At 41.6% G+C, this 20398-nt stretch overlaps 1 protein-coding gene across 1 annotated transcript in view; it reads left to right on the top strand.

Annotated features, from left to right (window-relative positions):
* LOC311249265 (supervillin-like) overlaps positions 1–20398 on the top strand; it is a 55472-nt gene that overhangs the window by 13487 nt on the left and 21587 nt on the right. The window contains 12 exon segments of the mRNA XM_084340164.1: positions 542–1423; positions 1873–2040; positions 2822–2856; positions 4869–4933; positions 5382–5518; positions 7004–7099; positions 7585–7921; positions 9502–9567; positions 10366–10876; positions 12654–12837; positions 16041–16173; positions 18568–18621. Of these exon segments, the coding sequence (XP_084196290.1) occupies positions 542–1423; positions 1873–2040; positions 2822–2856; positions 4869–4933; positions 5382–5518; positions 7004–7099; positions 7585–7921; positions 9502–9567; positions 10366–10876; positions 12654–12837; positions 16041–16173; positions 18568–18621 (2668 nt within the window).

The following is a 20398-nucleotide window of genomic DNA, read 5'->3' as shown; positions in this document are numbered from 1 at the left end:
TGCTAGGTGCCATCTTAAAAAGGGTTGGGTATCATTTGAGATTTTTCAGTACTAGTGTTAGTGCAAAACAAGTTTCAGTACAGATACTAATATTAATTTGTTTTACTGAATCCATGACATTATATTTCCAGCTTGGAACAATCGGGACATTGTGAATTGGAATTGGATTTTAATTGACGATACCCAGCTCTATTTGCAACATCCTAAGTAGCCCAAACTATTCTGAGAATATCAATGCCATGCCTAACCATGACTCACAGCTGCTCTGCTTGAATCGTGTTAATACAGGGAGTAAAATAGAGCAAAAAACATCTGATCAAGCATTAGATTTCAACTTTCGATATTTATATAGTTAGATGTTTTTGGTACTTGATCTAAGTACATCTATGGGCATTTCAATTAGAATACGAGATGACTAGGGTGCTGTTTGTCTGCTCCTTTCATCAGAGCAAGTACAACATTCATATTAATGATTGTAAGAGAAACATGCTGTGTCTATTCATATCGTACAAATGCTAACCAGCCCTTCTTTTCCCTGAAGAATCAGAGTTAGGGAGAGGCTTGCGAGAGAGGAAGGCCGCCAGAAGAGCCCAGAGCTGGGAAAAGTTACAGAGACCCCAGCGTACTGCAGACAATTTCAATACCGCAACCAAAATTCTACACAGTACCACGCAGACCCACCGGGCCCCCACCAGGCTTACTCCCATCCTCACCATCAACCCCAGCCTCAGCTCACCCGACCTGGGCCACTGGGAGGACAAGAAGTTGGTGGATACCCCAGTTACCTGTCCATGGCATCTGGTCCCTCATCCAGAGCTGGGGAGCAGCAACAGGAGGAAGAGACTGAGAGGTCAGGTGACGTGAAGACAGAGGGTCTTCTGAGGAGCAGACAAGCAGTTCTACCCTCTGAGATCCGCCGCAGAGAGAGGAGCACTGAAGACCCACGGAGAGGAAGGAGGGAAGAGGAACTAGGAATGTCCAGGACGTTGAGTCTCAGCCAGGCAAGGGAGGCTGAGGCAGAGGATCCTGCAAGAGAAGGACACCGAGGCAGAGCCAGGTTGGACGAAACAGAGCACATCTACTGTCTGCAAGCATCAGAGAGCAGGCCCCGAGAGCATGAAAGTGCCATCTATACCCACAAAGGGTTGGCTGGCACTCACATCCAGCCCAGAGCGGCACATGCAGGCCCAGGAAACTCCACCTCAATCACAGCGCTGAGCCGCTCGGTGTCAGATACAGTGGATCCACAAGCGCCCATTCAGAAGAACCTGCAGCACCAGGCCCGTGACCACCGAGAGGTCAGGGAGGGTGAGGGTTTTGGTAACAAAGAGACTCAGCAGGACAACCGGGTGTCGGTGGCTCAGCTTAGACATTCCTACATGGAGAACACCACCACCCCACCAACCAGCCGCAGGAATGAGCTGTAGGTGGCAAAGTCAAATGCTACTCGCTGGCTGGCTTCTGTAGAAATCACACTGGTGATTGTTAACTAACATCGGCTGGCTACTGAATGACTAACAAGCAACTAAGGCTGGAGTGACATTAACATCGAGGCATAGTGATCTGTAGAAATGGCTTTCATGCGATAATTGCCTAACACAAAGCTTCCTATGATGTTGTGACTTGCGCCGTTACTGCCTGGGACCAGTGAATGTATGCATGCTTTTAACGCAAATAAGTCTACATGGTCTTCCTCATTTACTTGATGTTCAAAACTAAACTAAGGGTGTGACTGAATATTCAAACCTTCACCTCTGCTTTGAAATGTTTTTTTGCTACCAGTCCCTCTCTATCTCTCCCTCACGATGCTGTGTTTTCTCTTTCCATTGGGTACTCTATCTGTTGGTCCGTCTCCTTGGGGGGCTCCTCCAGTGAGGTTGAGGGAGACAGGGCACTCACAGACTACGAAGCCCCATGGAGAGGGGAGAGGGACAGGGGGCGTAGGCCCCGGCAGTATATCTGTCCCGGGGAGAGTAGAAAGACCTCAGAGAGGTTTAGGACGCAGCCCATCACTTCTGCTGAGCGCCACGAGACTGATAGGTACTGCTCTGGACTCAAGAATGCATGGGTGCAAGTGAAAAATGCTGGAAAATATCCATGTGATCATGCATGTCAAGGAAATCACAACATAATGTTGATCTTTGTGAGATTTGAGGCAGAGAAATGTTGATTCCAATCAGGATTTAATTCACTATACCAATTAATCATCAAGTATGTGTTCTTTGGTGCACAGTAAATACTTCTATAGTATGGAGTAAGTTCATAATCAGATTAATGCAATGAGCTGGATCATAGTTTACCACAGGCCAATGGGCGTGACACACACACACACACACACACACACACACACACACACAAACACACAGGCATGTACACACTCACTTTCTCCTTGATTTTGCCCCTCACTCAAACTACATTAGCAAGCAGGGAAGCTTAAAGGCCAAAGGTCCATCTGATTGGGCCTTGGCAGTGGACATCACATGTGACCATACCAAGGAAACATGAATTGGCCTTTGTTGGTAATCACTCCCTGAGACCATGGAACTGAACAGACTTCTGTAATGCTGTCTAATTCTCCAGCTTAGTCTGCTTTACTAGACCATTTCCCTTTTTCATTTCTTCTCCTAACACTCGCTGTCACATTTCCTACATACCAGAAATGACTGTTTTTCTCTGCATCTCACCTCTACTGTGACTAGCTAGCTCTCTCTTTCCTCTCTAACTGCTCACCACCCATTGATTTCACTTAGAGATACTTTATTGCAAGGATACTAGTAGCTTTTGCTAATTTCGTTTTTTGTTTTTTTTTGCACTTCTGAAGGTCCTGTGTGAGTTCAGATCTCCCTTCAACTGAAGGTAAGTAACTTGGCTTGGTAATCAACCTCCAGCTGCATAGTGTTTGATATCACGTTTACAGCAGGAAATTTGGAGCACTTTAGTTTGTGGCTGATGAATATATTTAGTTTTATGGTGTAATGTCATGTCATGAGTTAATCCGACCACAAGCAAACATTCACACTATATTTAGGTTCTTTAAAGGGTAAGAATGTCAATAAAAACTGACTGGAGTTCCACAGCTCTCTGAGTAAATTGAATTTCATCAGTCTTCTCTCTTTGGATGGGCTGAGATGCGAGATTATGGTGATGTCAAAAGCACCCAATTAGGTTTATGAGACTTGCAGGGTTTCAGTGTGTGACAGGCACTGCTGCCATTCAGGCGTTGTTATGGATCCCACTGGTTTTCTTGCAAGACCTGCCACAGTTTGCCTGTGTTTAGGCGTTTTTGTTAGTTGCGTTCTCTACGCTTGACTCAAAATATTAACTCATGTACCATGGTTCTGATATGGTGGTTAATGATCGGTCTTCTGCTGCTCCTCTCAGGGTAACTCATCCTCCATAGCTGCTCTTGGCTGCCAGAGTGTCTCTGGGCTAGGCAGAGCTGACAGACTGGATGACCACAGGGCAAGGGTGTGGGCAAGCATCCCACAAATCTCCCTTCCTCTTTTTGTCCAGTGGACTATGAGGGCCACAAAAATCTTTGTCAGATTTAATGAATGTTTTTGATGGGAAGAACACGACTTTCAGTTGAACTCCACTGCTTTTCTTGCTTTCGGCCATTGAAAAACTTGCATGTATTTAGCTTGGAGTACCAGAAACACAAAGCTCTCAAAGCTTTTGTCATACAAAAACAATAGGCGCAAGCCAAGCAGAGGCCACCAGCAGGTCTTGCAATTATAAACCAGTGGGACCCCTAATAATGTACTATTTAGTCAATACTTCACTATGTTTGGTAACATCTTGATGGCTCATACAGTTGACAGTGAAAACAACAGGACTGACATGATAATCTGGAGCTTCACAGTTGCAGCCAACCACAAATAAATAAAACTGACTTTCCTGTGTTTGGAATTTAAAGCTTGAAGAATAGAAATGAGAGCGGAAACCAAATGACTCAAATCTCCCTTTTAAGGTCTTGTTTTTTAACAGAGAGCACAACATTTTGATGTGGAGTTTATAGAGTTGTTACTGGTGCTCACAGTAGCATAACAGCACAGCTGAGGGCAGAAGCAGCTCATCTGCTTCTTATAAGCACACACTCAGCTGGGACGCTCTTCGTACTGGCAGAATTACAGGGAGCAGAGCTCAGCGGCATCAGTCAAAGGGAATAGTTGTTTGGTGATGTCATATCATATGTCTTGCACAGTGTGTATGCAGCCATGCTTCTCACACCTGTCTAGTCCTGCATAGTCTCTCCTATGACATCAGTTGCAGGTTTTGTGGTTTATCTTTCTCCCAGCTGTAAAGCCAGATGGTGCTGGTTATGTGTAATGACGAATCTAAACATGATCATGGTGATCAATGGATCTGAATGCGTTACACTTTAGAATTTGTTGCTCAGAAAAACTCCTCTTTTAACATAATAAATTGAATATTTAGGACAAGTAATGATGGTTCACTAAGCCCTGCCAGTTGGTGGCTAAAATGCATTGTGAGTAATGTAGGCACCAGGTTTTAAAAGCAGTTAAAAACAAACAAAAACAAATCATTACAGCAGACTCAGAGATATCACCTTTTATTCCACACATTCTTTTTACTTTCTAAGACCAGGTGCCTACATTACCCACAATGCAACTTGGCAACTGAGTGATATCACTGGAGGTAATTTAACCGATTTCACGCATACAAAAGTAGTATGAAGCATACAAAAGTCTTTATACTACTTTTTTCACATAAGCAGTAATACTCCTCAACAGTGTGCAAACACACTTTAATGTGTAAAATTGGTGGAGTTGCCATTTAATGGAGATAATTTTGAAGACATCTCAAGTTTGTTGTCATCATGAGTTCTTCCCTCTCTGTCTCTGCAGCTGATGAAGAGAAGCTAGATGAACGGGCCAAGCTGAGCGTAGCAGCCAAGCGCTCTCTCTTCAGGGTGAGCTTCAACTATCGCCTGCCTGCCTTCTCACTTCTGCAGAAATGTGCTTCCAATCAACGACAATTGACAACTGACAATTTTTCTTTTCCATCCTGTCATTCCTGTGAGGATTTAGAGATGAAAACTTGGAAATACTCACCATTTGTTTTCAGCAGAGGCATTCCACAGGAACAAGCATTTTAACAGAGTACATTTTACGTCGCATCTGTGAATCTGACCTGAAACATGACCTGCAGTCTCAATGCAACAGCGTTGATAAAAGATGTGATCTTATCTATCTTTGATTGCTGTCATGCTAATTTTTCTTGAGCCATATGGTAATCTACTCCAGCTAATTAAGTCATACCCACTGTCTCAAATAAATCTACACCAGTCTTTCACTCCTACTAAGGTAGGATGAAATATTACGTTGATTTCTCATGTTTACCTCAATGTTCCCATCCAGGAACTGGAGAAGAACATTGATGGTGGTGCCCCTAAAGTACGGTCCAGGAATGCAGCAGTGGACAGGAGACTAAGACGGACACAAGATCGATCCAGGACTCAGCCAGTCACCACTGAGGAAGTAGTCATTGCTGCCACGTAAGTCTTTTCAAGTTACTAGTCAGATGCTGATGTTTAAGCAATAGTTAGGAATCTTTCGAAATTTTGAGTTGCATATAAGAAGATTGCTACCAGGTCTATGTGGATGTAGTCTCAAATAACCAGACCCATCTCCACCGCGCTGGGCCAGCGCTGGGGAATGGTCTAGCTGTACCAATTTTCATTCTGGTTCAGGAGCAAAAATACTTTATTCCAATCAAAGCCATCTTGGGATGGAGCGATGGTGCCCCTGCAAAATGGTGTCAATGGCTAAATATGGTTTCTACTGTTAGCGAACAGGTTAGTGTTTTAATGTATAGATTGCTAGCTAGGAGATTGTTATTTTAGTTACTTTTGTAGATCTGAGATTTCTGCCTCAATCTCAATGAAGCAGAGGTGAACAGGACTTTGTTCATGCTGCTCACAGCATCAAAAATAACTAAAAATGTTGAAGATTCATCACCAACATGTCTTTCAGGAAACAGTGTTCTCATTGCCTAGGATTATCAACAGATTTTCAACCTGTTTTGCGCTTTCATGTCTAGGGTGTCCTGATTCTTGGTGGGATAAAGGGGTAGGGTAAATTGTTAGGGCTTCATGGTCCTCTGCACAGAGGCACACTTCAAACCGGGGGTTATGAGACTCTATGCCATTTAAATGTATTCTGGTCCCCTTCTTTATATAAATGTTATAATGACTGCTAGTAGTTTGCTGAGGTCTCGGTTGCTAACGTTACATTTGAAATATGTCAAGATGTGCGACTGTCATGCACAAATCAGCAATGACAATGTTGCGTCTGTTTACATAAACACCATTGACAGAGCACTACCCCTTGTAATTTGACATAAAGAGGGGTATGGTATTGGAAATGGCATTGAGCCTTAGCCCCTCTGAAAACTGTAAACAACGTGGATGATCAAGAGTGATTGGGGACAGTGACTCTGGAAAGACAGGTTGCTGAAATGTTCATGTAGTTTTCCAATGAAGTGAGAAAAAGTCCACCTCCCTCAATTTTACTGGGTTGGAGGCAGAAATTTCATAAATGGATGTCTCTGTAAAAACTATCTACATGACTAGACTTGAGTATGGCAAAGTGAGAGGATGTGCTTATTGCATTTTGGCTGAAACGACCTTTTTCAATATATATCATATATATCTACCCACAAACTTTATGAGGCAGCAGCATTTTCCCACGTTGTCAACCTGATAGCTAATCATCACATTTCCTGCTCTGGACATGAAAACATTTAATTTCTAAGTCAAATTCTTCATGAATGTTCAAAATGAAATGTTGCTTTAAGCCTCCAACCATTTTTCTGAATGCCTCTCTGAACCTCAACATGTTTTTCATTCCTCTTCCTAGCTTGAATTAGCTCTTTTCTTGATTACCTAGAAATCATGTGTTTCATTCCCTTCTGTCATGTGTGTGCTGTCACCTCTCTCTCTCTCTCTCTCTGACTTTGTCTCCGTCCTTGGCTACTGTAGCGTCCCCACTCACGTGCCACACACAGTGACTGTTCACACTGCTGTAGCACGCGTCCCCAGCCCCACCCTAGTTTGCAACACTGTCCCGCCAAACAGGTACATGGCACGGATATGAATGCTCCTGTCGGCCCACAGTGTGTGACTAACCTGACTGGTCTTTACTGAATGCTGCTCATTTATCACTGCAAAGTCTTGGTATTGGTATTGTCACATGTGGGTATGACCCTACAGGATGTGAATAGATGGAAGTTCTCAGCGGTGTAAAGTTGTAATGTTTATCTGAGCTCTGGTGCCCTCCTGTGTGATTGGAGCAAACTACACGATGAAAGAACTAAGAAGGCTGTAGGGATTTAACATGATATCATAGTTTTGTTTGTGTTGGGCATGGCTCACTCTGTGTGTATAACAGCCCAATCATAGCTCTACATTAAACTTTTATTGGGTGTTGTCATTAAATGCACTCAGCTCCACAATGCTGCCTGCCATGAAGCATGCCACTTGCTAGCTTGCATGAGCTCCTGCTTACCACAAGTCTCCCTTTCTCCTGTCTGTTTGTCTTCTGGGTGTCATCCTGCCCTCAGCCTCCAGGCATCATCACAGCAGAGCACCGCCACCCGGGAGCAGGCGTGGGAGGCCCGGCAGGTGAAGGATACCCAGGAGGTCCAGAGCACTAAGCCTGTTTCCACAATGGAGGGAAAGCAACAGAGTCACAACCAGAGCCAGAGCCAGGGTCAGGGTCAGGGTCAGGGTCAGGAGGAGCCTGACCTCTGCACCCTCAGCCTGGCAGAGAAGATGGCGCTGTTCAACAGACTGGCTCAGACTCCCACCAGGGTGACCCGCACCAGAGGGGACACACGCCAGCGCAGGGCCAACGCTCGCTACCAGACACAGCCCATCACACTGGGAGATATGGAGCAGGTAGGGGAGGGTTTATCCTTTAGAATAACTCTGTTTTTATGCTTATGTTTCACAGGACGTCTGTATTTAAACCAAAGTTGTTCTAACTCATTTATTCTAATAGCGACATATTCCGTGTTTGTAAAGTTTGTAAAGTTAAACAGTTATTCTGTCAACAGCTCTAAAATGTCACACTTGTGAATATTAATAACTTTTGTAATTTTTACATTTTTTAAACGCACTTGTGACGCACTTGAGTATATCTTGGTTAAAAAACGTGATACTTCCAGGTAACCCCACCCAAAGACAAGTAATTTCTGCTGCTGTTTTTACATTGTGTGTACGGATTAAACAAATGAGGCACTATGTGCTAATGAGTGCACCTTAATGAAGAGAGTGGTATCAATCTGCTCATCTTAAGTCATTTAAACAAGTAAATAACACTCAAATTTGAAATAGTCGCCTGTGATTATTTCACATCAAAACTATTCACACCAGCAGTGATGCAAATGTGTGAAAGTATGCTCTAATATGTGAATTTGGACACACATATTATCACATTAAAATTATACTCACCGGTCAGTTACAGTACAATGTATTAATACATCAAGTTTAAAAACTGACCAATCAAGGCAGCAGCAGACCAGCCACTGCCCTTTTACTCTGCAAGTAAAATGACTGTTTACATCAGTGTAGTCGGGTTGATTTGAAGACAGCACAGATGGATGGAACAGTTTCAGTTCCCTGTTGACAAATCGCTCATTTACCGCAATTTGTCTGTGGAGAGAAATCAAGGTTATTCAACCCAGGTCACTTTTGTGTCTTTTGTGACACCTGTCCTTACATATGTTATTATATGTTATATGTTGTATGTTTCTTTTATCATACAATACAGAGTGATGAAAAACATAAGCATTCAACAGGTCCACCATTCTTGTGAGATGAGACTCGATGTCCATTTCGCACATCATGATTGGTTGATTGCCTTCATTCCGGCTACAAAAGCTCAGAAAAATCAAACTTATTCTGAAAAAAAAAAGGATAAACGCTATTTTGTGTGTGGAAGTATGACAAAAACAAAAACAAAAAAAGATGTGCAAATTATTTGCACATAAAAAAAGACTGCAGTGTGTAAAGGCCTCAACTCTCAGCAAGAAACAGAATAAAGTATTGAACATTTCAAGGATATACTGTTAAAAAAAAATCCTGTTCATGTGAGTTTGCTACATGTACATTGCTCAAAAACACAAAGAGGGCTTTACAATCAATCTGTTCAACATATGACACACTCCTTCCATTGATTTGGGCAAGGAAAAACTGGACAGACGAGCCTTTAATGGAAAAGATGAACCTCGGGGAAAGCAGCAGAGGATTGATCCCTCATCCTTTATGGACAGAAGTAGAATATATAGATATACAGAAGTAGCTGTAGTCAAATTAAAATATTAAAATAAATTAATGAGATTGCTTAGTTAAAAGAAAAGTTATAAGATATGATATGTGAATAGGAGTTTCAGGCAGGTACAGTATGACCCATTCCTGCATTCAAAATGTAGAATATATAAACCATGCATTGTAGCATGTGCGTGTTTCTGCTCCAGGAGTCTTCAGACATAGACATGAGGGATGAGCAGGAGCTGTGCGACAGCCCAGTAGAGCTCCTACAAGTAAGGTTCCTCTGAACAATCACCATGCATTTGCCTGAGACAGTGGAGTCTGACACAGCAGGAGCTCTCTTCTCAGAAATGGGCATACATTTCTGAGAACAGCACATGCTGTATGGCATCCCATTCTGCCCGTATTCATGTTGTGTGATTTCATTCTGGATGTACAGCGCATGGCTCAGCTTCTGAGTAAGTTCTGACTCAGTTCCCATCATCCTGCCGTGTCAATAAGAAGGCTGTGCTGATGCTGACGGCCAGATTTCAGCCAGGCCGCGGGCTTGAAAGATGCCTCTGGGGTGGAGGAGAGGAGAACAAAAGCTATTCAGCTCTCATCCACCACCAGCCGCCATTCATCATTGGATCATTTGAAACTGCTTCAGGGAGTAGAAGCAGGAGAGAGGAAACTGATGCAAAAAGAAGAGGCAGTTAAAGGACTCTATTTTTAGACTTTTTTTTTTTCCAAGACTTTTCTCAGCAGTTTTGTGGTTTCCATGGATGTTTACTGTTGCTTCTCATTAATTAGTCATCAGAAATGTCAGGTTAGTGTGTCTCTAGGCTTCAGCTGGATGCATTATGCACAGGGGGGTTTGCTGGCATGGCTTTGTGATGTGGGCTGCTACTGACCGGTGAAATAGGTTGCCCTTTGATGCTCAGGAAGTGCAGTGAGTCAGGCAGGCGGTGATTAGTCAGCGTGATTCTCTCCATTTTGTTTGTGTGTGCATTTTGCCTGACTTGCTTCTCAGGCTCTGTGGCAAACTGACCCACTTCTTTCTTTTTCTGTTCTGCCTTTTTGTGACATAGCTTCAAAACGGTACAGGCTCTCAGTTCGGACACCTCCCTACTTCATCCTCCTCCTCTGCTCTGAGAGCAGGAGGCACTGTCTCCACTGACCATGCTGGAGACATCCACCTAACCAGAGCGGTACCCCGGGTCGAACCCCTCCCTACCTCTACTTCTGACACGTCTCTGCCCCCTCGCCACCCAGAAGGCCCTACCTGGAGGTCCCAGGACCACCAGAAGTACAGAGTCTTTCCCCAGGAAGAAGACAGAGCTGATCTTTGTGGAGGCAAAAGGAAGCTGCCCTCTCCTGAAGGAGTGGTCAGGCAGGCCGCGCTGCCCCAGCCCCACACTGGAAAAGAGAGGAGGGCAGAGGAGGAGCAGGAGGAGGAGGAGCAGCGGTGGCTGACCAGACAGGGGGTGGCCGTGCAGAGCTCAGAGAGCCACATGCTTCAGGAGTGGCAGAGAGAGGAGGTGTATCAGAGGGAGGAAGGACACTACCCGGACAGTCAGAAGAGCAGGGCCATCACTGGAGGTAAGAAGAGCAGAGGAAGAAATCACAGCATCTGTCTGAGCTTTTCACTCCCTGCTTTCTTTATATTATAGATTTCAATCTTTGTAGTTTAAGATACAAAATATTTTTAGCATTTCTTCCTCTTTGTTGACTTATTCACCGTTCACAATGATTTAAAATTGTGAAAAAGCCTGTTTTATTTCACAGTTTATACTTAGAATAATTAGAAGACACTTTCACCTGTTATCCGGCTTTGACACTACAGAAAACAACACTAGCCACATTTTTCCTGTGTAGCCTACAAATGTAGTTGGTGGCAAGATTCTATGACAAGTAAGGGGTGTTGGATTTATATTTGCTTCAACAGAAAAAAAAAAAATGGGTGAAAGCCATGGAATATTTAAAGAGCTGACTAAATTAATACCACTGTTAATTAGCTAATTTAGCATGCTAACACACACATTAAGATGGCGAACATGGTAAACGTTATACCTGCTAAACATTACCATGTTAGGATTGTCATGTTAGCATTTGCATTTTATAATCAGGTTTTTCCTGGAAGTTATCCTCAGAAAGAGTATGAAAGTATGAAGAGTTTTGTGGAAAGTAAACGTTTGTACGATGTTGGCTTGGTTAAACATGACACATTGTTTTCTTAAGTGTGCAAATTAGCAAATGTTAGCATGCTAAAACATTATACCAGCAAGGTATCCATCACTAGCACTATCCATCTTAGGCCACACTACGCTGCCAGCCAAAATAATCATTAGCAAATGTTATTGTAATTATAAACTCATTTAACAAGTTTACGCTTTAACCACAGTTCTGCATGTGATTTGTCCAAATGGCGTTACCTAGCTGTCCAAGATGGTGGCTGCGCAGGTGCATGCTCTTCTCAGATCGGGGAGCTACTGTCATTATGAACACGTTAGCATGCTGTTATTAGCATTGAGCTTTTAAAACACTGTTTTTCTTTATTTTTATGTATTTTACACACTAAAGGGAGCAATGAATTTATTATTCTGGATAGACGAGTGAAGTGGGCTTTAAATATTTAAAGAGCAAACTGTCAGACTGAATAAACAACATCAGCGACAATTTTAGTTTTCAATCAACCACCATGTCTCATTCAACCACACTTCCTGTGTCGGTGAAAATGTTACATGCAGATTGTGGTTTCCTTTATGTCTGAGCGTCTGTAACTCTGAGCCAAACACTTTGATTGGCTCTGTATCACTGAGAGCAGAAACATCAGTCAGGCGATTGTTGTTGTGTAGTTGTTAGTGCAGAGCAGAGCAGTATTGATACGCAGACAGAAAGCAGGCAGTAGCGCTTCGACAAGCGAGCTCCAGTGTTTCTACAATGCAGCGTGGGTTATTTGATTACAGCTGTGGCAGGGAGGTTTGAAGCTGTGAGAAGCATCTGCGCTGCTTCTCACAGACGGATGAGAGCCTTGGTAAGCATGAAAGATGTTTGCTCCCACGCTCTTTTGTGTTGCTTACTTTGCACTGTGAGAGCGATGACTGTACTTAAATGTAAAATCCTGTTGTCGTGGGATTTGTGGAATATTGTGTTATTTAGAGGAGTGTATCCTAAACAGGGAATAGTTTGATAATAGAATTATTTGGACATTTCATGTTAAATCCCGTTTCACACCTCTTATTATTCACATAAGCCCTTCCTAAGCAGAAATTTTAAATTGAATCCACCATGGGAAACAGTGTCAACATTTCTGTAGTTGCTGTCATGTTATTGATTTCACTCAATCCTGTGCGTGCATGTCTGCTCATGCTCACAGAGTTGCCGGAGTCCACCGTGGTAACATCCAGAGCAGCTTCTGGTTTGCCCAGGAGTGTGTGTCAGCCTCCAGCGGCAGACACACACACAGACGACAGCAGACACACAGCAGGCCTGGTTCAGCCTGAGGAGGGAGACGAGCTGAGTGACATGATGATGGCCAGACACATGTCCATCAGAGACAGGTGAGCCCAGCGGCGTGGTTAGCTCTGAGTACAGTTGTTGTTTTACTGCATGAAAGTTCTTTTCAACATTTTTTTTCTAATATACAATTAAATTAATGAAATTAATATTCCTCTTCTGCATCAGGTGGTCAGTAAATAAAGACAACAGAGGCATAGGTGAAGGAAGAGGAGAATTACGTTTGTCTCTGCATGAGAATGGCAATAGAACTGTGTTGGAAATTAATTTTAAGTTTTCTAAATTTTGAAATATCCAACCCAAAAAATGCCCCCTCCTCCTTCTGGAGACACAATCATGTAAACGAGCAAAATAGCAGTTACTGACGTACCTGAGCCCGAAAAGGCTACCCACCGTTACATTCATACTTTACTGTGTGCTTGTGTGCTAACTGGGTTAGCTGTTGAACAACAGGCTCAGGGGCTGTGTACTGTGAACACAGCACACTGTTGTCATTGCTAACTGGATCAAACTACCTCATGGCTCAGTCACATGTAAGAAACCACCTAACATTATCATAATGAACATAAACATCGAACATGGCTATTGTTAGAGCTCACTGCTGTCATCGTGCTGTTAGCTTGCAGGTAGCTTACACAGGTAGACAGGCAGGTAGTCTGTCCAATCATTTCATAGGGGCCGATTGAAACCACTGGAGGGGCTTCTGAGAGGCCTGCACAGGACACAAAACTGGATTTTTGTTTTTTAATTTGTCAGAACATTTGATTTATTCATTGCTGTCAGGATGTCTAGAATAACCAACCATGGACGAGGTCACTAAAACAAATGTATTGGGATTTTGATAAAAGATGTCTTTCATATTAAGACTTTCACTGACAATCCCTCATACCCACACAAGCTCATGTCATAGCGATGGGGCTTTTTAAAGCATCACAATTCAGGCCTCTTACTGTGGGTAAACACAGGTTGGCAGATCAGTGACTCTATATTAGTCATTTCTATATTTTCAAGTTCATTGTTTGTGACCTTGTTTCTAACAGAAGCTAGCAGGAATTCAAAGCCATGTTGCTGAGTTTACTCAATATTACTGCAACTCATTCAATTATTTCCACAAACCAATAAACAACACTTAGTTGGTTCATCCACCAATACTTTTCTCCCTCTCTAGCCTGCCTGTTGGTTCCTAATGAAGATGTAACTCTTGAAACACAGGAGGACAGGAGGGAATAGTACATTTGACTGTTTTAAGCTGCAGATTTCTACACATTAGGTGTATGTGGGAATGAGTGAAAATAAACTACATTGTATGTGTTCATGGTAATGAAGGAACATGTCACCTAGTGCAGTGGTGTGACTCACTGCTGTGTTTTTAATAGTTTTTACACAACAAGGGAGCTCAATGGCACAGAGGAAGAAGATGTATACACAACAATAAGAAATCATCATCACACTTATCCCGTAACACGGCATTTTGTTAAGCACACACCGTATGCTCATGTTGACTATCGTTTGGATATAAAATCATTTCAGTGCATTTTAAATGTATTGCTTGTCCGTCATGTAACTTTTAACTGCAGCTCAGTATTGGATTCCTCTGCAAATGAAGTGATGATTACATAATTGGTTATGTCACATGGGTTAACGAGCGCAGTCTGCTGGACTCGCTCTCAATTGATTGATGGCGTAATGGAAGTACTGGTGTGTATCCAGTCTGCTTGTTGTACTTTGTCACGTCTCAGTCTTTCGCCGTGTCAGGATGTCTTTGGGTTTAACTGCAGGCAGGGTCTGTGTTCCACATACAGCTGGCAACATCTATTCAGTGTTACTTTCATCCGTTATTTGGAGCCCCGGGCAGAACAGGACGTCCCCTCATTGGGTCACAGAGGGGTGGTTGTGAGAGGGGCAGAGGGCACCGCCAACACCCTGACCCTTTATTACGGGTCTTGTCTGCTCCCTACTCAGAGATGAGAGCTCAATAATCGAGCCTCTGTTCTTGTCACTCTATACTTCACTTTGTCGTCTTATAATCCTCCATGTGCTTCATCTGTCAGCCCAGTCTTTAATGTGTCTTTTAAAATCCTATATGTCCAAAAGGTGATTTAAACAATAATAATAACACTCTCCCAGCCCCTGTTACACTGACTGACATCTCTAAGTGATTTTTATGTATAATTGTACTTTAAATCCTGATAAAATCACAAAGAATCTTTTTTTCATCTTGGTTTTTGTGCGAATTTAACAAACATGAAAAAATAAATACTGGTTGGCCAATTTTTTTATTCCTCTGGATAGAGCACAGTTGATTCCACTTCTTCCAGTCTTTATGAAAAAAAGAATTTCCCCTTGTGGGATTAAAATAGTATAATAAATTAAATTAAAAATTAAATTAAAATGCTCAGCTACAGTACAGTAAGCTAACATGCCAGTATCTGCTCTACTGTTAATGCACTGAGATAAAAGTATTATCCAACGAGCAAGAAATCATATTTCTCAAAATGACTGACTATTTCTGTGATAAGAGATGTTTATGCCGACCAAAACTAATCCATAAACTATGGAAGAACATTAGGGCCAAATACTGAGGATTCTGACAGAATTCCTTACTCTCTCTTCCTTATCTGAAATGCTAAGCTGCATCAGCAACACAGTGTTGTAATTGGAAAACAATTAACAACGTAATTGTCCAAGTTTTTTTTTTACCCCCTTTATTGGCTACATTTTCCCAACTAAATCAAACAAAAATTGTGTTTGTAGTAGTGTTGATAAAAACATCAATATTGATAAATGTCCAATTTCAATTTTTGAAACCGTTTCACTGCTCATTTTCTGGATGCTGTTGTGCATCTTGTTATATTTATCTTCTCATAAAAAACAAAAATGTCATGCCTTCCACATGTGTAAGTTTTTCTTTGTGGAACTGAAAATGGTATGGAATATTAATATTTTTAAGGTATTACATTGAAGTTGGACATCACAGTTTCATGACACCACTTGATAGTTCCCAAACACTTTCTGACCTCATCACTGATACGCTCACTGAACATTGTCAGTGCTGTGAGCAAGACTGATCAATTTTGAAAATCGATTTGAAAGTTTTAATTATGATTAAGCAAATTTAAAGTTATTTCAAAAATCAACATTTTTGTTTTTATTGTGTTTTTTTTTTATTGGATCATTAATATTTGGTTATGAGTTTCTCTCTCATTATGACCTTTATTTGACCTGTATTATCCCTCCTTCTGCTCAGAGTGGCCTTGTTGAAGAAGAGCGGTGAGCAGGACTGGAGGAACAGGATCAATAAGAAGCAGGATGTGGCGAAGGTTGCTGTGGATGAACAACACACTCAGCTCTGGGAGGTGGAGCAGAGCTTTAAGACGAAGGTAACCACCTGACCTGCACACATCAGCAGACCAGCCTGAGCCAAGCGGTCTGTGGCTGTTATGTCAGTCATGTCTGTTATATTCTGCTGTTTAAACAGTTCTGACTGTATGCTCCATTCATGTTAGATTTAAAGATGGGAGAGTGTCCGGTTTGAACTGCTTCACAACAAGTTCAAACACATGACCACCTGCAGGGAACTGCTTTCAACTGTCACTCCAGCATTTAATGGCCATGAGACTTGAGCTAACTAAGAGCAGCACTAATACAGTGGCAGAGACATGCCTCTGAGGCTTCAGTAATTTGATTTGAGCCCTTGTCGCATTATGACTGCAAACATTTCCTGTCTCAGCTTCTGAAGCCAGGCTGTTCAGTAAACAGTTCTGGAGATGTTTTTGATTTTCCTTAGCTGATATGTCACTAGAGTCAGAGGAATGTCAGAAGCCTTTAAATAAGTTTTGCAGTAGAAATCTGCAAATGCACCTGGTAACAGTTTTGAATATCTCTAAACAGAGAGGGTGTGTTGTCCATGTCTGTGTCTTTTAATCTCTTTGTCTCTATCCTCTGTTCTGTCTCAAACTTAGTGTTTCTGTGCTTTGATTGTATCACGAGTTAATCTGCATTTATTTCACTCATGGTAGAAGTTGCACATTATATCGTAGTGCATACTGTGTTTATTTCACCGGTATGGAAGTGCACTGCTGCCAAAACTAAATGAAATAATTTCATTTGCTTGAGAAATAATTTTTCATTTTCATTTTCATTTTGTGCGCATGACACATGATAATAAGAATTCTCATTTCTATGTTTGAAAATACATAATTACAGCTGTGGAAAAAAATTCAGATTAAACTTCAATTGAACACTTCATAACACTGCTATGCTGGTGATGAAAATGATTGTTAAATGGTCTCCATTTTCAAATTGACAGACAGTGTCAGATTAAATTGCCAGCTGATCTGTCACCATTTAGCCATTTCCATTTATATTCTATAAGAGAAGAGCTAAAATAAAGACATGACTCCAATGCAGTCCAAGTCCAGTTTGCAATTTCATTTTCAAGTTTAGGTTGTATTTTATCTCTCAGTTTGAAAGCATTCATAACACATGTAATTTAGCTTTGTCATTATCCTTATGCTGAGGAGTTTAGTTTATTTTGATAGCAGTAATAGCATTTTAAACTATGAAATTGGATTTTAGAAATGTCATAGTTTTGTCATGTATTTTTGGTTCACAAATGGAAAATGAACTTTCAATTTGAAATCAATTTGATTTCTTTTAAATTTTTGCAACCATAGATTTTCACATGTTCCTGTGTGTGTTTGGTACAGTTTTGATTAGAGATTATAACGATCAGATGCATTAAGGTGAATTTAAAAGCCTAATGTAGTGTCAGTTACACACATACTGAGATGGAAAGTCTGTATTAAGCACAGAGAAAAGATAATTCCCTTGTGGACACTTTTCAGCTGTTTGGTTTACTGTCAGGAGTCAGTGAGTGATGACTAACTGTCCTGTGTGATGCAGCCTGGCTTCATGTGTTCTTCCCACTGAACTGCATGTTACATGTAACCTTTCACTCTTCTGTTAGCCTTTGTCTCTGTTTGCATGTCCTTCACCTTTTCAAAAAATAAACCTCTTTCATCCTCTGCATGTTGAGTGGCTTTCTGTGTTGGGTTAGGGTGGGACTGTACCTCTCTGTTTAGATGTATTCACAACCGCTGCCTTCCACATCAGCTGGGCTGTTTTTGTTTCCAGCTGCTTATCAGGGTTTGTTCAGGTCAGCTGCACAGCTCTGCTTGACATATTCTGACTGTAGGTTATCAGCCCATTTCATGTCAGGAAGAGTTTTGCTGTTAATGCTCTGATGCTGTTGTGAATGATCTGTTGCACTGATCTCAACTTCCTTCTCTGATTTTCTACATGAAGTTTTAATTAGATCAAGGAATTTTCTTTTAATCAAGATCATGTGATGGCTAAGTAAAGGTCAAGGGGAAGGACAGTTGATTTAGTTCATCTTGTTTGCATCCTTGCAATCATCAGGGCCATTGGACACAATTAGGTGAATTTCCTGTTTCAGATCAAAGAAGTGCAACACTAAAGATCAGGCAGATACAAAGTTCAGCAGAGTCAAACAAATGCCTACAGCAGAGCAAATAAAGACTTCCATTGTTCCAAGCAAGGATGGTTTTTGATGAAAGGTTTTATCGAACCATATATTGTACAAAAGTACTGTATGTACATGTAGTGGCCCTTAAAATGAACGAAGCAATTCAGAAAGTCCACATGTTGTCTCAAATTTCCATCAATAGTTTATAGGCCATTGATGATGTGATTTGGCCACGGTATCATTTCGGGACAGCAGAGCCTTCAGAAAACATGTCCCTTCTCTATAGGACGATGAAGCACTGATGATGATCGATGAGTTTGCTGTGTCCGACCAGCTATGGGTAAGGCCAGCATGCAGGGCCAAAATGACACGCACGCACTGTGGTGGTATTTATCAAGTGCACTCAAATTGGATTGGATTAGAGATCTAAATTCTACATCCTTAACTGCATTTCCTGGCTGCTAACACACTCTCTTGATAAATACATCCTGTGTGTAACACACATTCACACATCTGTGTGTGTGTGTGTGTGTGTGTGAGTGTGTGTGTGTACATGTGGTGGTGTTGGTGGTGGTATTCTGTGTCAGTGTTTCCCTTTACAGTCATGGTGATAATGTTGTGCTTATGGTGTGTTTCACTAATTCATCCCACCTCCGGTATCAGCATTCTGACTGTGTCTCACACACTGGGTGTGTTTTATACATGTCCATATATTTAAGGTTTCACATTTGGTTCTGAAATTGAAACTTTGCTGGGATCATTATCAGTAAAATGAGCTTTGAACGTTGTTTGTGAAAGCTGGATTATGACTATGATCCTTCTCCCTCGTCCATTATCTCAAAGGACAGAACTGTTGTTGACTTGAAATTCAGTTTGTCACACTTCTCTGCCTCCTATTTCCACTGCATTTCCAGCTGCTAAGGACTTTAGCTACCGCTGAGGTCATGTCCTCGGTAATGTTTCTGTGAATGCAATGGTTTAATGAAATGAAGAATAGTTTACATTCTAATAACATAATTCATTTTTTGAGGCTGATTAAAAAAACTCAAACTCAATATCTTAAAATTTTTGTATCAACAATCAAATTTCTAAGTGTTACGTGGAAAGGGTCACCTGTACTGACAAACCCACAAATAATCAACCAACTCTGCAGTTCTCTTCTAATACAACCCACCGTATGGTATCTGCACAGAACTTATCAACAGACAAAGTTAGCAGCTACTGTAGCTGGTGATCATAGCAGAGCAGCCTTATACAGTAATTTCTCTCAGCAGTTGGTTGAACCAAAAACACAGTTAAAGAAGAGTGAATATTGGTTTACAGCTTGTTGCAAGTCTCCCAGACAGCCAAGACAATCTGATTTCTACAGGTTTAAATTAAAAGAAATGTTGTATTCTCCACCAAAGTTACACATCAGGCAGGAGTCGAGAAGGCTTCTAACAACATGAACTATATTGAAACCATTCAGGTTCTCAGGGGTCCTTGAAATCCCTAAAAGTTTGTGATTTTAAGAAAAAGAATCACAGCCTTGAAACTTTGTGAAAATAGACAAAGTAACGCGGTCAATGAATTTACTCATTTGTGCAATAGTATAAAGTTGTTTTGATTTTCATAACTTTGTATATAGGCTACAGTTCACTGTCTGAATGTGTGTCTCCAGCACTTTTCTACCAACACTGTAACACAGCACAACTGAGAAGTGCTTACATACTCGAGCCTCCCTCTTTCTTTGCTTGCGATTTCTCAAGATTCTCAGTGTTGTAACAGTAGTTAAACTTAATCCGCATCTCAAACTATGCTGTGTTGGGTCATTGAATTTGAGGGAATTGAGTCCGAAAAGTCCTTGAGAAGTCGTTGAAGTTGATGTTTAAGAAGGTGTGGGAATCCTGAATCATAATGTAGGGCAATAAAGTGATATTAATGCTTCGTGATTTAGATATCCTTACTTTGAGCTACTAGGGAAGGTAAAGCTCAGAAAACATTGGGTCCTACAGTTCCCAAAGCGCACTGCCCACCTTTCTAACTCTACACCTGCTGTTTGTTACACATGGGTCGATCCATGCAAACTCACCCAGAATTCACAATTGTTCCCAGATTTTGAGAGAACAAGATGACAC

The sequence above is a fragment of the Pagrus pagrus genome (assembly GCF_965226575.1).
Source record: "Pagrus pagrus genome assembly, chromosome: 20".
NCBI lineage: Eukaryota > Metazoa > Chordata > Actinopteri > Spariformes > Sparidae > Pagrus > Pagrus pagrus.
This window is presented reverse-complemented; position numbering and strand designations above follow the sequence as displayed.